The sequence below is a fragment of the Rhinolophus sinicus genome, chromosome 17 (genome assembly GCF_057876585.1).
Source record: "Rhinolophus sinicus isolate RSI-liver-muscle chromosome 17, RSI-T2T, whole genome shotgun sequence".
Lineage (NCBI taxonomy): Eukaryota > Metazoa > Chordata > Mammalia > Chiroptera > Rhinolophidae > Rhinolophus > Rhinolophus sinicus.
The window spans coordinates 207,467,000-207,488,122 of NC_142517.1; the positions used below are offsets into that span (position 1 = coordinate 207,467,000).

The 21,123-nt window shown below is 37.6% G+C and overlaps 1 protein-coding gene across 3 annotated transcripts in view; it reads left to right on the forward strand.

The window, feature by feature from the left end:
• GIGYF2 (GRB10 interacting GYF protein 2) overlaps positions 1 to 21,123 on the forward strand; it is a 119,051-nt gene that overhangs the window by 14,016 nt on the left and 83,912 nt on the right. For all 3 annotated transcript variants that reach the window (XM_019739766.3, XM_019739767.3, XM_019739768.3), the window contains exons 3-5: positions 10,117 to 10,200; positions 18,850 to 18,979; positions 19,917 to 20,012. In XM_019739766.3, coding sequence (XP_019595325.3) covers positions 10,160 to 10,200; positions 18,850 to 18,979; positions 19,917 to 20,012 — 267 coding nt within the window. In that variant the 5' untranslated portion in view covers positions 10,117 to 10,159. The remainder of the gene's footprint in view (positions 1 to 10,116; positions 10,201 to 18,849; positions 18,980 to 19,916; positions 20,013 to 21,123) is intronic.

Genomic DNA, 21,123 nt, shown 5'->3' on the forward strand with positions numbered 1-21,123 from the left:
ATGTATGTTTTATGAGTTTTGACAAATGTATATACTTGTATAACCATCACCATAATTAAGATATGTAACATTTTCATCCCCCTCCCAATTTCCTCCTGCTTCTTTGCAGTCATTGCCCCTCCCCCAACACTAATCTATTTTCTGTGACTATAGTTTTGCCTCTTCTAGAATTTTATATAAAGGGAATTATTCACTATGTATTGTTTTTGGGTCTGGCTTGTTTTTCTTAGTGATTCATCCAAGTGGCTATAGGTATCAGTGATTAGTTTTTTATTGCCGAGAATATTCCAAGATATGGCTGTTACAGTATTTGTTCATTTGTGGATGAATATTTGGGTTGTTTTTGGTTTGGGTCTCTTAGGAATAAAGCTGACCTTAGTTTCATGGCATGGGTAGTGATTCAGATTGTGGGGGATTGCAGTATTTATCACAGCACTGTAACTTAGGAATTTAAATTCCTTTTATGATGAAAAGTCAGCTGAGTATATGTTTTTTGAAGATAGGACATAAAAAGAATAATTAACATAGAAATAAATAGTATTTTCTAAGGTTTTATGTATAATGTGTGGTCCAGATAGAGGTAGACAATTTTTTTGACTTTTGATGACTTTCTGGGGGAAAAAAGTTCTGAATTCCATAGGTTAAATGTTTAGTAATAAAGTGAAAAATTGAAGCCTAATTTTGCTTCATGAAATTTTGTCATCAGTGAATATGTTAACGGATCATATTTTAAAAATTACTCAAAAATGTTCTCATGTTTAACAATGAAGAGATCTGGCATTGTCACATCAGATGAATACAGAAGGAAAAAGTGCTTTCTGCTATAATAGGTGGGAGAAGAGTTCCCTTTTATTTTTGTACCTTAAAATTGTTTTTTAAACTGAGTTAATGTTCAAAAGAATATTAACTTTCTATGACGTTTATGTTGGGGTTGTAAAAGTATTTTAAACAGTCCAGGCAAACACTTTTGTGGGACTTACAATATATTTTGTTATAAAAAAAAATGAAGAATAGTGCAAATTATGAAAATAGAGGGAAAAAAATCATTACTCTCACCTCATATTTCTTTGTTTCTATGTTCTCTGTCTTTTTACAACATACGTATAATTATACTCTTGTGCAAATGTCATTGTACACTGTAGTCGGTTGAATGACTATGCTGCTTTTACAAGATTGCTTCCAGCCTTTTACAATTATAAGTGATGTGTATATCATTACCCCCTCATGTTTGGCCTTTTCCTTTTTATTTTACTTAGGTTTTTTTCTGAAGTTTGGAAAAAAATGAATTTTGAGACCTACATATTTTAGCCTAGCAACTGAGTTTTGCCTTGATTTGAATGTAGACTTGTTTATGGTCTTAAAGAGCGGACAGATTTTTGGATAATTTTAACATGGTGTAAGTTTTTTCAATGACAGAAATTTAAATAGGGAATTTTTTTGTTATCATAAGACTTGCATTTAAAATAGTTTCCTTCCTGTCCACTAAAATATTTTTAATTGTACTGTTTTTTTTTCCAGCTAAACCATTTATGATTTATTTTAACCTTTTTAAAATTGAGGTATATAAAATGTAGTCAATATGTACACAAATCCGAAATGTATAGTTGGAAAAAATTTTACATATGTCTGTAGATCAACACAGTGAGCATTTCCAGCACCCCAAAAGGTTTCCTCTTCAACTTCCCGGTCGTTAGTCCCACTTCTGTGGTGAGCAATTTTCTGACCTCTCTGACCATTGATTATTTTACCTATTGAACATCATATAACAGGGATCAGACAGTGCATATTCTTTGGTGGCAGGCTTCTTTTGTGGCATTCATGCAGTATTGCTGCGATTTTCAGTAGTTGGTTGTTTCCTTTATTGTTACTGAGTATTTTGTTGTATGAATATACTACAATTTTCTAAAACTTATTTTGAAATAATTTCAAATTTACAGAAAAATTGCAAAAAATTAAGATTTTTCTGTATGCCATTCATCTAATTTGGTCACCAGTTTCTAGCATTTTCTCATATATTTGCTTTATCATTCATTTTTTTGTTTTCTTTCTCCATATATATGCATGCATATATACATATTTTTAAATATAATTTAGTTTTATATAATTTTTTTGTTCCATTTGAGAATACGTTACAGACCTCATGCTCTTTTGGAAACCCCTAAACATTTCAGTGATGTTTTCTAAAAATAAGAACATTCTACATAAACACAGTGAAAATTTCAGAATCATAAACATTAACATTGATACAATACTATTATCTAATCCATAACTCCTGTTCAAGTAATTATTCCAATTGTCTCTTTAATGTTTCCTATAGCGTATTTTTGGCTGGTTCAGGATGAAATTAAGAATCACCCTTGCCCTTAGTTTTTATATCTCTTTAGTCTCCCTTAATTTGAGATAATTCTTCAGCCTTTCTTTGTCTTTTATGACATATTTTTGAGAGTACAGTTGGTTAATTTTATGTCTGTCAATTTGAGTTTATTTGATTTTTTTTGAAGATTAGTTTCAGTTTATACATTATTGTCAGGAATATATCATAGTGATGCTGTGTCCTTCGTAGTGCATCGTGTCAGGAGGCACGTGGTGTAGTTTGTCTCATTATTAATGATGTTACCTAACTCAGTAACATCCAGGTGGAACAGATGCATAGTGGGAAGGGGTGCGGCGCTTCAGCACTCTCTCTGTCACACCACCCCCTCCACACCTTCACGTGCTCAGCGTCCTTGAATCTCCACTGCACGTTTTTATTCATTCATCTGTCAACATAGTCACCAAATGTCAGTTTATGGTAATTGTGAATGAAGCTGCTGAAATGGGGACAGAACTGTTCATTTATTTGGTATATGTGAAGAGTGGTAGGGGAGTAGCTCTTTTTTTCTGATTTTGAGAAAATGGAGGTAAGGCAGTATGGGGCAGATTCAGCTTCCTTGGTGCTCACTCTGTGTCAGTCTTTTGGCAGACTGTGCAGGGGCCTGGCTGGACTTAATCCCAGGTTTACCATAGTTTTGTTTGCTAAAACTTCACCGGGTAAATTTTACATACCCACGATATGGAGATTTGCAATAGCAGGTAATTGTTTTCATAAGAAAGATTTAGGAGATTTTCAAAGGAGTATATATTTTGAATTGTCAGTTGCATAGTGCTAGCTAAGCAGTGCATCAAGACTTCTGGGGAAGCAGTGTCAGGGAACACATTTCAGTGTCGAGCTGTCAGCTGCGGTGCCGGATGGACTCTGCTTTGGCCTCTCCTTGCTTTGTTTGTGTGGACAAGACTTACTACACAGATCTGTAGCTCCTTCATGCTGATAATGATTGTGTGTGCCCAGAAGTCGTCTAGCTCCTCGACACTGGGCCATGGTGCAGAAAATGGTAGCTAGAAGAGCTAAGAGGCCAGGGTCTCCCTTTTTTGTTTCAAACCCAACAATAAGAAAGAGCTAAATTGATCTCTTCCCACTTCTCCCTTGAACATGCGCTCTTATGCACACAGTGATAGATGAGGTCCCAAAGAGAAGTTGAAGACCCAGGAAAACTAGAAAAATATATATAGAAAAAGAAAAATAATTATGCTAGTAATCAGAGATAAAATAATTGCTAGTGAGGGTTAATTTAGGTCAGAGTTTTTAAGAAGTTGACAGATTATATCACATTCATTGTCAAGTACAGGATGCAGTTTATTGAAGAAGGCTAACTTCTTAATATTAATTGCCGAAGGAATATAATACTTGAATTCACTTACAAGGAATTTTGAATAACAGACGAGGTCTGAAATAATGGTAATGTAGAAATATTCTCTCAGCTATTTTGAAGTCAACTCTTTAAAATTTGAGGATAGGGCCAGCCTGCTGGCTCAGGTGGTTGGAGCGCCACGTCCTAACGCCGAGGTCGCAGGTTCGATTCCCATATGGGCCAGTGAGCTGCACCCTCTACAGCTAAGATTGTGAACAACAGCTTTCCCTGGAGCTGGGCTGCTGTGAGCAGGTGCGGGCTGCTATGCTCCCGAGAGCAGCTGGCAGCCAGCTGGAGCTGCTATGTGCGGCCGTGGGCTACCGTGTGCTGCCGTGAGTGGCCGGCAGCCGGCGATAGCTGCAGTGAGCTGCTGTGAGCAGCTGACCTACGACCACCGACTGCCTCAGCCAGGAGGAGCGCAAGGCTCATAATACCAGCCTGGGCCAGGGAGCTGTGTCCTACACAGCTCGACTGAGAAACAACGGCTGGAACCGCAGGGGGAGTGGGGAGGTGGGAGGGGGTGGGGGAAATTTGAGGATAGACTTTTGTCTGAGGCCCTCATTCCTAGAATGGAGTAGCCAGAGGAGAGAAAAGGCCAGAGGAGAGAAGTGAGAGCCTTGTCACCTGCTCTGTCACAGTTGCTTTCAGCATGAGAAAGATACGCTAATAGGGTGGTCTCAGAACTGACTGTTTTGCTCCATTCCCTCAGAAGCACTTTATGCCATTAGGACCACTTAATGTCATTATGTCCACTTCACATCCTTTTCTGACTTCCTCAAAGATGTGAGTGCTCCTATAGTTCAGAGATTCTAGGACTAGGACTAGTGTAGAGAACTAAGACTAGTTCTCTCAGAATTTTTGCGGCCTGCTAATTCTGCTATGCCACGTGTTATTGTCATCATCTGTCATGAATTAAATGAAAGTCCATTTGTTTATTCATCCTTTTTGTAGTCTCATCTTCACACCACTCTGAGTTTCTTCTTTTGACCCCATCTCTCACAGTGTTCATTTTTTTCCAAGGTCTTTCTACTGACGTCTTTGAAATACCATGTTTGTGTTAAACCTCTCCAGGGGTTAAACTGTTTGTAGGATATTTCCCCATTGTTAAGGTAACTGAAGCCCGTCTTGCCCTGGTAATGTTACATTCCCTTTAGCCCTCTGAAGTTACCAGTGTGTTTTCCTGCACAGTGGTGGGTGCGTCAGCGGCAGAATCGGGATTTTCATCCTTTTCCATTCGCGTGCCTGTTCTGTTCCTTCAGCCTGGTTGGCTCCCATTGTCTCTCTGTAATTATTTATACCCTTTCACACACACATTTTCTGAGTTAGATGATAGGTTACATATAGTTACCTTAGTCATTATTCCTCCCATCTTTTGTGTGAAATCCCTTTTCCTCTGAAGTTCATGCTAATGATACAGTATCTGTACCCTCATCATCATCAGCTGTAGGCCCTGTGGTCTCATCCTTTGATTCATTGTCTTCTCTACTCTCCTCTCTGCCATTATCCTGAGGTGACGCCGAGTCCATGCGGATGACCCATCCAGTCCTCCCAGGCTCCTGGTTCCTGATACACCTCCATCTCTACTTCTCCTGGTGCTTTCATTGTTATTCCTCCTACATCTGCTTTTCGACATTACCAGCACCTCAAATTTTTAAAGTCTCTTCTGTTTTTACTCCTTGCCCATTGTGCCAAATCACACTTTTGCCAGTGCCCTGCACGTTGCCCTCTTACTCTTCCATTTACTGATGACAAACCCATAATCCCGGTTCAGTCCTGTGGTGAGCGCTCTCTGTCCTAGACGCAGGCTGTAAGTTGGAGAAAGAAGCCCACAACTACGCACATAGGTGCCATCTTCGTCTTGATGGGGCCTTCCGAACTGCTGTAACTAACTGCAGTGTGGCTTCCTGGATTAGCTCCTGCAGCAGAACGAGGAGACTGCTGGGAAAACTGGTGAAATCTGAATAAACTGTTAATAGTGATGTACCAGTGTTGGTTTCTTAGTTTTGACACATGTGCTGTGGTAATGAAGTTGTTTGCATTAGGGGAAATGGGGGAATTTTGGTAATATCTTTGTAGCATTTCTATAAATCTATAAGTATTTCTAAATAAAGTTCATTTTTTGAAAAAACAAACACTTGTAGATCACAGCAGCTAGCCATTTCTTAATGCCCTTCAAACTTTACCCTGTTATCTCCTCTGTCATTTACCTACTTGACTGAGAAAATCGAGGCCATCAAATGTGAATTCCCCTCAACCTCCTATCACACACACACACACACACACACACACACACACACACACACACCCCAAGAATAAGTTTGGAGGCATCCTAAGTCATGTGGATATGACTTGTCACAAGTAGATAGGAGTAAAGTCTTTTTCCCCCCCCATTTGTTCTCTGAAATCCCATCCACTGTACCTTCTCAGAGACTTTACTTCCACCATATTTTTGCTCATTGTTTGTTTACGTTTTGATTCTATTAGTACTTTTCCATTAGGATACTTTTATCTGAAATACAAATGGAAAATTTCTTTCCACTTGAGTTCATTTCTCTTCACCATTTCACAGCTAAGGTTCTATAAAGAGCTGACTGCATTTCTAGTCCTCCCTTCCTCCCTCCCAGCCATTCCTCATCCCACTGAAATCGGGCTTTGGCACCCCCCACACTTCTATAAACTGCGCTCTTCAAGTCACCAGTGACCTCATTGTGGAAGCCAGTGAAGGCTTTTCAGTTCTTGCTCTTTTTTGACTTTAATATTTGAAATTTGTGAATTCTTCCATTAAAAAAATTGTACTGGAACTATCTTTGTTGTATACATGAGTTAGGAACTTACTAGGAAATAATTACCCATAACTCCACCATTCAGAAGTAAAAATATTCACATCTTGGGGCATATCTATATATACCCATTAAAAATGTATTTTAAAATGTGTTGAATGTAATTATATTCTCTCTATTCTACAGCCTGCCTTGGATACTTAATGTATTGTTGACATCTTTTCATGTCAGTGAATATACTTATCATCGCCTCTCTTCTCTAGTGCTATGTAGGTCTGGCTTCTACAATATCTGCTGGATTTCTAATGCTCCTCCTTTATCTCTTGCTAATTCATTCTCCTCCTGGCACCCTGAATGGTCTTTCTAAAGTGCAGATTTCATTCTGGACATTTTGTTGCCCAAATCTTTTCAGAGCTTTCCGTTGCCCTTGGGATATAAAATACAAACATTTCTGTGATACGGCTACTGCTTTCTCAGATCTTCTCTTTAGTTTTTAGCCTTATTGAACAAATGGATAATCTCCCAAAAGAACTTAGCTCTTTCTCCTTTCTGTTTTTGATCACAGTGAAATTGGAGAAAGCTAGAGTCAGTGAATTTGAGTTTAGGTGAAAGGTTAGGGTTAGAGATATCTAACTACATACATGGTCTTTCTCTTCCTTCCTGTATCCTCCTGCACAGTTTTTGCTGAGGCTTTGTTCTTGTCCCTTGAGCTTGTCCTTGACTTCTGCTTTGGGGTAGTTTCAGTCAATTTTTGGTTGCAATTCTGTAGCTTTACTTCAAACTCTGTGTCTCCTTATCCCGACTCTGCACTGAAAGTCAAAGTCTATGTTTATAGTCTTTTCAGGCCCTCAGGTTTTGTCCAAAACCATAAGTGTCCTTCGCCCAAAATCATTTCTATTTTCTCCTTTTTTCAAGCTTTATGTTCAGATTCAAAAGGCACCCCGCTCCCAGTATTGAATCCTGTAGATTTCATTTTTGCATTTTCTGTTTAGATTTTCCTTTCCTTGGAGTTGAGCTTTTTCCACTGTGGGTAATATTTTGTGGAATAAGTTATTTGAATGGATCCTTGGTTTCATGCAGGCCATCGTGAGGGAAAGACGGCAGGCATTCTGGGGGAAGGAAATGGAATGAGCAGAACCACAGAAGTAGAGAGTAAAAAGTTCTCATTTGGTTTTGAATTGGGAGGTAAAACAGTAATAGTTGAAGAGATATGGGTTGTCAGGTTGATGGGAACCTGAAATACTAAGAATTTTGACAATACGCGGTAGATTTAATTGACTGTTATAAGGGGGATAGGCATTGACCAGAGTGGTGCTTTAGGAAGATTGATCTTCCTGGATGGAAATACTTAGAGGCTGAGTCAGGGAAGCCAATTAGATATTTTATTCTAATCAGACATGAGTTAACAAAGGTTTGACTATAATGAAAGAGAATGTAGGCGGAATTTTGAAGGAAGGATTGACTAAATTTGGGACAAAATGATTGGATATGAGTGAGAAAGAGGAAGGAGTTTCAGATAACTGGGCTTTTGAGCCTGGCTGACCAGTCAACTGTTAAAACAGTGGTACCTTGATCAGTTGTTGATGAGATAGATATCCAGGAGGAGCAGGCCCCTGGAAATGCTACACAAGTCACGGGAGAAAAGAATCAAATACGTAATTCACAGCAGGGGTGGGGCCCCTCCCCAGGGATGGGGACAATTTAGAAATTTGTGGGAGAATTTTTTCATTGCAATTGTTATAACGACACCCCCACTCCCTGCATGTCCCCTATTATTCCTTGTGATTTAGTAGGCAGAGTTCTACCCAAAGTGTTAGTAGAGAACACCACTGTAGATAAAGAAAGGTCCAAGACAGTTCTAAACAGAGTTTATAGTTAAATAAATCCTGGGTATGCAGAGGGAAGTTAGAAAAGCAGAGAAACTTTTGAGGAATGGTTACTAAATAGGAAGAAAATGATAGGAAAAATAGGAAAAAAGTAAGTATAGTGCCGGTTGTGGAGGGGAAAGGAGGAAATAGTTTCAAGAAAAGGCAATCTAGAGAGGAGGAAGAGTATGGTGGGAGCACGGCATCCACGTCTGGTTCAGATCCTGGCTTGCTGCAAAAATTCAGAGCTGTGTTCTAATGGTCACAAGTCTCCTGGGGGTGGGAGTTGACTGCATGTGGCGTGGTTTAAATGGTGGTGAAGCTTATGCTCATTTTAATACCTCACTCCGTCCTTAGAAAGGACAATTGAGAAATAAGGCCCAGTTTCCATTCTGACTAATTTATAATTCAGAGGCATCATGTAAGACTATCCCTCCAGTACATGTAAATACATTAGAACTGGGCTCATTTAAATTAATTTGGAAGGAGCAATCTGGGGTGGGGAATTCAGAATTAGGGAGTGCAGTACTTTAAGCATTAAAATTAGATTTCTTCAACAGTCATAACTCTTACATTTCCTGCTTTAATTCATAAAGGAGAATGAGCAGAATACCATTCTGAGTAATGTGGGACTCTGATTGATAATTAAATAGCTTGAATTATTATTCTTAGGTTCTTAAGTGTTCTCCAGAAATCTTTACAATGGGAAGTAATCTTAGGAAAACCCTGTTGTAAGTGGTAGTTAGGTTCTGAGACCAAGGTATTAAAAATGTTGAGCTTTTAATATTTGTGCAGTGTGGTAGTTGGGCACTACTGAAAGATTTGTAGGTAGAATGTAAAGAGAACTAAACCAAGATCTCCTTGTTTTGTGGTGAGATCATTTAAGATCTACTCTCAGAAACTTTCAAGTAGATAACACAGTATTATTAACTATAGTCACCGTGCTGGTTGCCAAAACTTGTTAATCTTATAACTGGAAGTTTATACCATTTGCCCAATATCTCTCTCCTTTCCCCCCACCCTCCAGCCTCTGGTAACCACCACTCTACTCACTGAGTTTGGCTTTTTAGATTCTGCAGATAAGTAATATACGGTATTTGTCTTTGCCTGTCTGACTTATTTTACTTTAAGCTTTGATATCTTAACGTTGCTTTTGAAAGGTTACTCATGAAATTCATTAGCTTATTATTTTAATTTGATGCTCCCAGATAATTTTTTAAATAATCACGAGAGTGTTAAGTGCTAAGCAGAAAGTGGGAAGAATTGTGGGGGAAGCTGTGAGATCGATAAGCGGGGGTGGGGGGTGGGGAGGATGTCCTTGTTTTAAGCATCGTTGGTATATACCTCATGGTGATGGGACAGCTATTACAAGGGAGTAATGTAAATTAAAATGGAAATCTGTGACCCTTAATTCACTCCCCATTGCTCTAAGGCTAAAGAGGAAAATCCTTCATTTGGTTCCCAGTGCCCTGCATGTCTAGTCCCACCAATCTCACCAGCTTTATCTCATACCACGCCTCCTTTCCCCAGATTAACATGAAAAGATGGTGAATGGGAATGTAAGGGTGGATTTATTCATTTTACTTTGCCTGCTATATTGTTATAAACAGATTTTAAAATCTCATTCTGGTGATTGTGGTTGAGAGAAGCATAAGCAAAACATATTCCCTAGCTATATTTTCTGGGCTGGAATTCTGCATTGAATCTTGACTAACTGTATGGAGATATTCTTCTCTTTTACAGGTTTCTCCACATATAAAAATCTGTTGTTAACATACGGGAAAAAATGGCAGCGGAAACACAGACACTGAACTTTGGGCCTGAATGGTGAGTTTTCAAAATCTCATCTTGTTGATGTAGGATAACTAGTACAGTAGTAAGGTGTTTGTACAGGTGTTGGGTGGTTTTTGAGACTCGTTTATGTGCCTCGTTGAAAATAATGTAGCTATTCTAGGAATTATATTTTATTAGTGACTACATTCTGTATTTTAAAAAAATTTCTTGGTCTGGTTATGTAATGGTAACGGAATTAAAACTCCCCACAATCCCACCACCCTACCAAATTAATTTACTTTTTGTTTGAGCCTTTGTCTAGGTGCATATACAATTTTATATAATTGTTAACGTTTTTATGTGTATATATTTTCTGCTACAATATTGTTTTGTGAGTGCTGTTCATAGACTCATTTGAAAAATAGTTTTATTTGAATTTTATTGTATTGATGGGCTAGGCAGGTTGTCCAGAATTACATTGGCTGTTAACAGTAGCCCATAGAGGATTGAGTCTCTTACAGATGTGTTTGGCCCGAATATGGAATTCTCATGGAATTTTGAGATCCATCACATTGTAGTGTGACTTTTACCCTCTCTTCTTCCTTCCCCCCCAAAGTTGGTGATTGGACATCCTCTTGTCAGTAGTGTGAATAATGATAGTTGCTTTTTCCATTTCAAGCCTCGAACCAAGCCTCATCTACTTAACATAAAGCAGACAAATGAGAATAGTGCCTTAAATATTCTTGGTTGTTCAGGTGATGGTAGTTTGATAAATGATACAGACTCCTGTAGTAACTCCCTATCTGAAGAACTCTTTTTAAATGAATTTCTTTCTGTATGTAATTCTAAATTTTCTTGGTCTTTAACAGCTAGTATTTGGAGACTGAGGAAAAGTCGCTATTTGAAGTTCTAAGAACTGATGCAACTTCTATACTTTAAGAGTTTATTTTGGAAATGTTGATACAAGTAATACTGCAGCTATTTTAGTTCTTTAAAAATAATTTTTTATATTTACATTTTATTTTTATTTTTATAATTAAAAATTTTTTCTCATTATCAAATCAATACAGGTTTCCAAAAGTAGAGTGTTCCTATGAAACCTTTCATAAGCCAAAATAGCATAAAGCAAAGAAGCAATTACTTTAGGGACACATCTTGCTAAGGGATGCACAGAATCAAGCTCTGATGGCTTGTTGCTGAGATGTTGAGTGTAGATCCTGGGGAAAGAGCTGGTGGGGTCTCTCTGCTGCTTGGGTTGCCGCCCTGCCAAACTGTTTTCGCTAGTTGCCTTTTTTTGTAGAAGTGAAAATCCTCTTTGGGTTTCTTTCAGTTAACAAAAATAGGTACTAATGTAGATTTTTTTGTAAAAGCGAAGTGGCGTAAAGCGAACTTTTGAAAAGTGGGGGTTACCTATATATGTTTCTAGAAAAATTAGAAATTACAAGTAAGCCAGAAGAAGATATAATCACCCTAATTTCATCATTTGTGATACCACTGTAAATAGGTTGGTGTTATCTTTCCAGGTGTTTTATGTATGCTTATTTGTATATATATACACATTTATTTTCACAAAAATGGGATCATACTGTACATTCAATTTTGTAACATACTTTAAGAAAATAACCACATCAAAAGTATCTTTATTAATACATATTTTCTATGAAGTAGTTGCATTGTATGGATGTATCATCATTTAACTAGTCTTCAAGATGTCGCATATATAGGCTGTTCTCAGTTTTTCATTATTATAAAAATATTTTTGATGAACATTCTTGTAGCTAACTCTTTATTCACATCTTACTAACTTCCTTTACCAGGTGGATTTAAATAGCTTATTTGTTAACTGTTTGTGTGCCGCTCTTTGGCCTTTATCTGGAATTTATAACTGCTTCTCTTTTGCATTTACATTCTCATGTCTCTTTCTTTGTGAAAACATGACAGAAGTCGTCATCTAATTTAAGGAAGTGTTTTTCCTCCAGTATCTCTCCGTAAAGAGGTAACAAAAAGACTCCAGGTAACAACTCCAGGAATGTAGCCAAACAACAGAAGAAAGCTCCTGGTCCTGTCCTCGAGTCAGGACACATTTAGCTTGATGCCCTGCACCACGGGTTGGCCTGTGTGGCTGTAAATCAAGGTGTTGTAAGTAGTTGTATTGGAATACAGCCACACCCATTTGTTTCCGCATTTGGCTGCTTTCACACTGCAGTGGCAAGGTTTAGTAGTTAAAACAAAGGCCATCTGGCTCAAAAAACTCCCATATTTATTCTCTGGCCCTTTACAGAAAAAAGTTTGCTGACTCTTGCCCTAAACCATGGGTTCCCAGAGGCATTTCAGTGTGTCACTGACCCAGTCTATCCATCGTGGCTTACACCTTACACATCCATTTCATCGGTACTCTCAAGTTTTGTTTGATGGTATTTTGTTTGACTAGCCCAGTGTTTTTTTTTTGGTTGTTGTTGTTTTTTAAACAAAATTTGAATTGCGGTAACTAGTAGAGAACAGTTAACAGTACCGTGCTTAAACAGTAGCTTTACCTAATGGTTACCTCTGTTACCCTGCAGGCATTAGAACTTAGAAGCTTTCCCTTGGTCAGCTGAAATGCTGGTAATCTGAGGAGTGGAGGTTTAAGTAGGCATACTGCCTTCTTTGTACCATCTATCAAAATTCCTTCTGGCAAAGGGAATATATGAGACCCTTAAGTAACTCAGGTATCCCTGAGCTAGAAAGCTGCTGTGTTTTTCTGCATGTTATATTCCATTCATTGTGAAACTTGAGGTGAGGAGCTGTGTCCAGAATACTTGAGAATCAAAGTATAGAATGTTACCATTGAATCAGTGTGTAACTCTGAAGCATACAGAAACATTTAGTGATACTACATTCTGTTTACTAAAATCATCGTTTTTACAATGATGTAAAACAGTGTTCAGTAAGAGATGAATAAAATGAAGAGATTTATTTATTTGTACCTGGGATAGTAGTGAAGATGGGAGAGCATTGAAAATTGTGGTAGGGACAGACCCTGAATGACTATGAGCATGGACTTTTTAATTTTTTAAGGTCTGTGGAATCATTAGGTCTTAGTTTATCTTTATATTTAGAATAAAGAAATGTATTACATAATCACCAAAGTAATTTAAAGGGTGTGATAGATTTAAGGAGAAGTAAATCATTTCTAGGTATGAAACAGTAGTCACTTTGCGTCTTTCTCAAATGTTACCACCTTAGACCTTTCCTGACCATCTATGTAACACTTTCCCTTTATTCCACGTCTCCCCTGTTTAATTTTTCCTCCATGGTCTATATCAAAATATAACATACCAAATATTTTACTGTTATTTTCTTTATTATTTATATTCCATCCTCCAGCCCCCACTAGACTGTGAACTCCATTGAGGGCAGGTACTTTGGTCTCAGTTTTTGTGTAGTTTGTTCACTGCTGTATCTTCAGTTCTTAGCACATAGTAGGTACTCAAATTATCTGTGAAATGAATAGGTGAATTGTTGGAAAGGAAGGTTGTTCTTAATGTTTTGCTATTGTAAATACATATATACATCCTTGAGCAGTTTTATTTGTATTGCTGATACTTTGGATTAATTTTTTGGAAGTGGAATTATTAAATCAAAAGTTTTCATTTTTAAGGCTTTTGTATGATATATGGACAGATTGACCATCTGAAGGATTGTATGAATTTAATTCCCATCCCTTACCTGTTTACTTCACCCTTGACAAAACATTAAGTACTACATTTAAACTTTTTTTAGTTCTAAATCTGGTAGATTGGGACTTTTAAGAATTTTTTGTTTTTAGTCCAAATAACAAAATAATTAATGTTCATTCCAGAAACCCTTGACTGTTTATTAGCTTTTTTTTCCACTGGCCAGTTAGTTCTGTGAGGGCCAGGCAGGTACTTGTGTCTGGCCAAGTTCCTGAGGATCTAAAGCTCTCTCCTTTTCCCCTTACTGATCTCTTTCCACCACCCGCCCCAATCCTCCTCGTTCTGTTTCTCTTCCTTTCTCCTCCTTTCTACTTAATCTCTCTTCTCCTAGGCAGTCACTGCCTCCCCCACTCCCCAGGTGAAAGGGCGATAAAAATATTCCTGAGGACAGAAAGTACAAGGGGGCAAGAAACTGCAGGTTTCAGAGAGGAACTCCCAGATGTTTGCTTTTACTCTAACGTGAAGTGTAGAAAAGATGAGCTGGGAGGCAGCCCTTCTATGTTAAGAAGTTTTGGATTTTATTTGATCATTGTGTGCCAGTGAAGAGTTATTAAGCAGGGAGTTTTTAATTCAGATTTGCATTTGAAATAAACATCTCGCGGTAGTCTGGAAAGTGGAGGATGGACTATGACTGGTTACATTGTTTAGGATGCTGTTGCCGCAGCCCAGGTAAAAATGAAAGTGTGAACAATAACAGTTTAGTTAATCACAGAATGGCTTGAGAGACTGAGGATTTAAAACTGGTGGGACGCGGTAATTGGGTACGGGAGATACCAGAAGGTGAGGCGTCAAGGATGACCCCCACCTAATCCAGTGGCTGAGTAGAAGGTGGTGTCTTTACCTGCCTTGGGAAGACAGATGATGAAGGGGGTTGGGATGAATAAACTGAATAGGGGTTTGGGGCGTGTTAAACCTGAGGGTTGTTTGTGGTTCTATATGAAAGTCTTACTCTAGGGGAGAGATCAGAGCCAGAAGTGAGAATCACGAGCTTATACAGTTGTCCTTTGACTGCCATGCCGTCATACCTCTACACTGAGGTTGTAAATTGCTTTTATAAGCTGCAGTTTGGATGTTGGACAACTAACAAGTGAAGGTTTTGGAGTATCATGGAGTTTTAGGAGGCCCTGCTGGCGCTACCTGTCAGTTACTGCTCATAGTAGGACGGGCTCCTGTGTTTGACAGATCTCAGGATGGCCAGGAGGAGCAAAGTGATAAGGGTAGAAAAATGGCCCTTCCATTTAGTGTTGAGGTTACTGATGAACTTCGCTGGAGCAGTGGAATGGTAGGGGAGAAGCCAGGTGGCATTGGGTTTGGAAGGGACCGGGGAAGTGAGGATGCAGAGATATTTCTGAGATAAAGAGGAAAGATGAGCAGTGGCGCATGGCGAGAGGGGTGCTGCGTTAGTGGGGTTGTAAACGAACCACTATTGGATGTATTTAGAGACTGAGGGGAAAGCAAGTAGGGAGGGATTGAATTTCTAGAAGAGAGGGTTGTGTGGAGTGAGATTCTAGAGGAATGAGAGATCACTGGTGGGTTTTTAAGAAAGGATATTACCCAAATATGTGTTAGTTTTCCCAGCTATCTCTAGGTGAAGAGGGACTTGGAATAGGATTTGTTGATTATTGAATAGAGCACAACCATTATCCTGCTTCACACTACCATCTCTAATTTTGAATTCCTCTCAGCTTGCCTTCTTGGTCTCGTCTCGTCACAGTAGCTGGAGGAATCTCTTGAGAATGCACTGTGGTTATTCATGATAGGTCTGGTGTGTATAAGGAGTTCCGTCCCGGACATTGGAAAGCCCTTGGTGGAGTTGGGGGTAGGGTGGGGTGCGGGGAGCGCATGGCGCATTGGAAGGGAACTGGGTGCTGAGTGGATTTGAAACCTTGTGAGGAGCAGATGAAGAAATTAGGGATGTTGGGCCATGAGGAAAGTCTCTGGTGAGACAAGTGACTGACAATACTGGAGTGATTTCACTCTAAAGAGTGCTTAGATGTGCCCTCTAGTGGTAGAAATTATGGAGTATATTGGTTCAGTGTAAGAAAGATTTTAAAATAAATAATTTCTAATAAAAATGTATATTTTAAAATTAATGTTCAGTAGGATAAACCTTGTCCTCTTTAAGTGAAATTTGGAGACCTTTTTGGCAAGATCTTGGTCTTGTTAATCATAAAAACCTGAGTTTGAATCTTTGTTCCCCTCCCTATGACTGGGCAAGTTGTTTAACCTGTTGGCTTCATTTTTCTTCTCTGTTATATTGGGGTTCTTATTAAGCTTAAAAGAGATTAAATGAGGTAACGTATGTCTAAAAATCCCAGCCTCAGTTCTTAGTGGATATTCCAGTGTTTCAGGAACGAGCTCAACTTGACATGAATTTCTGGAAAGCCGTTTCCTGGAAGGTCCTTTAGCAGTGGTTGTTGCATCACTCCTTTGTGGGCATGTTGTTTTCTTACCTGGTTGTTTAACCTGTCTCATAGGAGTTGGACAAAGGATAATGGGAAGAAAAACAAAAGATCAACCTAGTAGCAATGAGCACGCCTAGAGCCCAGACTGTGGTCTTAACATACAGTAAAGGGAATCTGGATTCCTGAAGAAATGGTTGATTCTAGGTCTGAGGCAAGAAATCATATAAGCAGAGTCTGGAACATTTTGACGTACCAGATAGAAAGGAAGCTGTTAAAGACTAAGAGGGTTGTGTCAGACGGACTCAGGAGCCAACCTGAAGTCTCTTACTGGTCAAAGATGAGACAATTTCAGTATTGTTAAGAATAATTACAGTGAGTTGAAATACATTAATAAAAAATAATTTGTTATCATCAGAGGATGCTAGTGAACCAAGTAATTATTTTTGAAAACAAACAAGAAAGAATCAAGGCTTTTTCTTTCCTTTCCTATATAAGGTATACTATTAAGTAATGATACCAAGTAGTATATGAGGGAAGTTTCTCTTAGTTTCTCTAAATAAAGAAGGAATGACAGAATAAAGTCACTTTGTAACCCTGTGAAGTTAGGGATCTAAGCATTGGCCATAGGGATGCTAGCCTCACAGACCCAACCGGCAGTACGTGCCTCCTGGTGGAGTAACACACCGCCACTTGGAAGTAGTCTTGCCAAATCTGATTAGGTCTCTACATGCAGTGACCAATTTACATGAAATGCAGAGAACAGACGTGTTAAACTGTATCACAGGGATAAAATCAAAGTCCAGACTTAAAAATAAATCCTTATCTTGTAGTGATAGCATTCTGAAATATTTACAGATAAAATGATAACTTCGAAGATTTCCTCAAACTTAAAAATAATTTCCGTCAAAAAATCTTGAAAGCCAAAGATTTCCTTTAACATTATCAAAGGAGTATTAATTAGATGGGGCAGTAGAAGGAGCAGGAATTGGCCATGGATTGTTGGTTTGGGGCTGGTGGTTGGTCTGTGGGAGTTCCTTATGTTCTTGGTACTTTTGTCTATATTCAAAATTGTCCATTATCTAATATTTAATGTTTTTTTAAAAAGGTGGAAAGAGAAGATAGAAACATTGGAAAAAAAAATCTAGTCTCACTTTACTAATACATATTCCTTTTTTTTTTTTTTTGGTGTTTTTACATTTTTATACCTATGCATACATTTTTCTGCCATTTTTGAATAATATTCAAGTATTTACTGTGCTTGGCCTTCAAATTTTTAAATATGTAATTAGTAGATTATTCCTCTTTTTTACTTTTGTGAATAAAACTTAGCGATTCTGGGTGCTTTTTTTTTTAATGCTTCTGTTGAAGCACAATTTTGTTAATTTCTTTTGTTAAAGAAAAATTTAGGCTAAACTATCAAATTAAAGTACCTTGGTCCTTTTCGCCCTTGGTGTCTGCTACTTTATAGAACTTTGGGCAGCTTCCTGGTGATCAGCTACTCCTGATAACTAGTTTTCCTACTTGCTGTTTGACACAGTGCTGGAATAGCATCTTTCTCTTGCCAGTTTTTGCTAAGGTTTTTCCTTCCCCTGTGTGTTTTGTTTTTTTTTAAAATAAAAACATCTCATGAAATTAAACAAAATGCTCTTTCCCCAGTTCCATTTCTCAGAGGCAACTGCTGTTATGAGCTCAGAGTATATTTTTATATTTTTCTTCATAGCAGTAAATATAGCTTCTATATATTTTTGTACTTCACTCTTCACTGCATTTTCATATTCTCTACACTGATCATTAATTGCTTTCATTAAAAATGAATTATGAAACATTGCAGACGTATAAAAGTATAAATCGTAACAAACCTCCATGTACTCAGCACCAAGTTGAAAAAATAAAACATTGCAGTTATAATGAAAGCACCCTTTATACTCTCCATCCCTTTGCAGATAGAACTTTATCTTGAATTTTGTATTTGTCAGTTCATGTTTGTTTCTATGCTTTTGTTATGTTTTTGTTATGTGTTCTTAAACAGTATAAACCTATTTGCAAATTTATATGAATTATGTGTAAAAATGTCATCTTTTTATAAGCTGTATTTTGCCTTTTATATAGCATACTTTGTTACATATTTTAATTAAATAGCACATCATTCTTTGAAGTGGTTCTAATTTATAATCCCACAAATACTACTTGAGAATTTCCATTGTTTTACATCCTTACCAACAAGTGGTATTGTCAGATTTATTAATTTTTATTAATCTGATGGGTATAAGATGATATCTCACTTTTGTTTCAATCATGTTACTTTTTTAATTTGGAGAACTGTCCCCTCCGTACCTCCCAACTTTCTCAGGGACATGCCACAATACCTTTTAAGTTAAGGAATTGCCACATGGTTGTCTAGTTATTTCTCAATGAATTGCTCTCTTAAAATCTTGGATGCCTTGATATAATGGGATTTCTTTCTGTTCTTTTCAAGAATGAAAATGAAAAATTTTATAGTATGTTATATAAAAATAAAAAGTTCATAGTTCCAGAATATTTGACAATTCATTTTTATATATTCTTTGTGTCTCCTGTTCTAGGCTCCGAGCTCTGTCCAGTGGTGGGAGCATTACATCCCCTCCTCTTTCTCCAGCATTGCCGAAGTATAAATTAGCAGACTATCGTTATGGCAGAGAAGAAATGTTAGCACTTTTCCTTAAAGACAACAAGGTAAAAAAGTAGGAAAGAGTTTAGAATTATGAATGAGTTTTGGGGTATGTACAATGATGTACTGATGACATGAAATACCCATGGTTTTTCTCTCTAACGTACCTTTTTTCTGCGTTGAAACCTGCAGTAGTTAACAGAGGCTCTTTCTTCTAAGTGTAATGTACTCCATTTTTTAGAGAAGACCTAAGATTTCATTATAGGAGTAGAAAGCTTCATGGAAAAAATAATAATAGTCAGCACTTAACGTTTTGTCTAATTAGTTTAGTCTTAGCTTCTGTTGCTTGTCTATTTCTATCCCAGTTTGATGGCTGAGAAAGGAAGAATTTCTCCCTTTATTGCACCTCTTCTTTCCAGTTAGAAGTTAGAAGAGTAAGAAGAGGAATTGTTGCTCTCATTCTTTTCCTTTTTGAGTGAAATGTAAAATTTTTAGTGGAGAGGAAATCTTAAAATGTGATGCCACATTTGTGTCACTTATAAATGATCAAATCACAAACAGTATAAAGTATACTTTTATCTGACTAGTGAGAAATAGTATTTTCTATTTTTAAAATATACTTTGTTTTTAATTTTATCAGTGGATTGAGAATCTCCAGTTTTAATGATGGTTGCTGAGGATAGAGTTGCTTACAAAACTCTCCTTACTATCTTGGGTTTTGAGTTAAATGTAGAGATTTTTACTCTTCCACTGTGCACTCTGGAATACCGGAGTTAGTGCTATATCATATCTGATGGGAAGATGGGATGGGTGACTGGGGTTTTTAATATTTGACCCTTCAGAATGCGTAAGTACCACCATAGTTACTTGTGTCTGAATAAACTTTAATCCATATTTATAATAATTAGCAACAGGTAAACAGAAGAGTGATTTTTTTTTTTTTCTTGTTTTACCTTCTTGAATTGGAGGGATAGCGTTAATCTCATGTGTTTGGACAAACAGATACCTTCAGACCTTCTGGATAAAGAATTTCTGCCTATCCTCCAGGAGGAGCCCCTGCCGCCGTTGGCTCTTGTACCCTTCACGGAAGAAGAACAGGTTTGTGCCTCGCTGTGGGCTTTAGGTCAAACCCTTGTTCCTCCCACTGAGGCATGAAAAGAGGACGTTACGATATACTGAGGCCCTAAGGAGTATTCCTGTGTCCCCACAGGTCTGCTTCCTTCTTACTGTTTTCTTGGTGTGTGGATGCCTCTCTTAGTTGACTAGATTCTGCTTTTGATCTGAAGCAGCTGAGTGTTACGTAGAGATAAGGCAGTGTTTCTAGAACCTTCAGGACAATGGCAACCATCCCTTAGAACTCATGTGAGTAGAGAGAGAGTTATTTTGTGAGGGAAGGAGGGCCTTTTTTTCCAGAAAAAGACTTTTTCAGAAGTAATGGCAACCTGAATTTTCACCAATGCATTCTACCATTAGAGGAAAATGTAGATCTTCAGCTTAAAATGTGCTTAAAAATGCTTTCTGTCACCAATTTTTTAAGTGATATTATGAGAAAATTAGACTTTTGGGTTGAAAAGTAGCAGATTTTGTGTTGTCCTATTATAGTATACTATGTCCAAAGATAAATAAGAGAGTTTCTGATTTCAAGGGACTTACGGTGATTGCAGTAAAATGGAGAAACGAGATCTTTGTTGGATGCTGGAATGCCACTTTAAATGAAGAATCATTACTTTTTTTTAAAAAGACAGCTTTGTTGATGCAATAACATGCCGTAAAATTCATCCTTTTAAAGTATACAATTTAGTGGTTTTTAGTATATTCACAGAGTTGTATAACTATCACAACTACCTAATTCCAGAACATTTCATTATTACTTTTGTGACAACCCTGGATGCTTCCTCTATACTCTTGCAATATTTTACATGAGGAAGTCACTCTATTATGAAAGAAAAGCTTATTAAAAGAACTCTATTACAACTGTGTTAGGTTCTAAGAAAGGTGCAGTATTCATCTTTGGTGATTTTTCAGCACCAAACTTTCATAAGCAATTTTTGTTTGTTTATGGTTTTCTTCTAGTTCCATCTTTATTCATGAAACCCAATTATCACATAGGTTCATCAGATATTTTCATTGACCAAAAGGTGTTTATTGCTGTAAAGAGAATACAGGAAAGAGAGTCCTGTCTCTACTGATTGCTGAAAAGTTTCTTTTC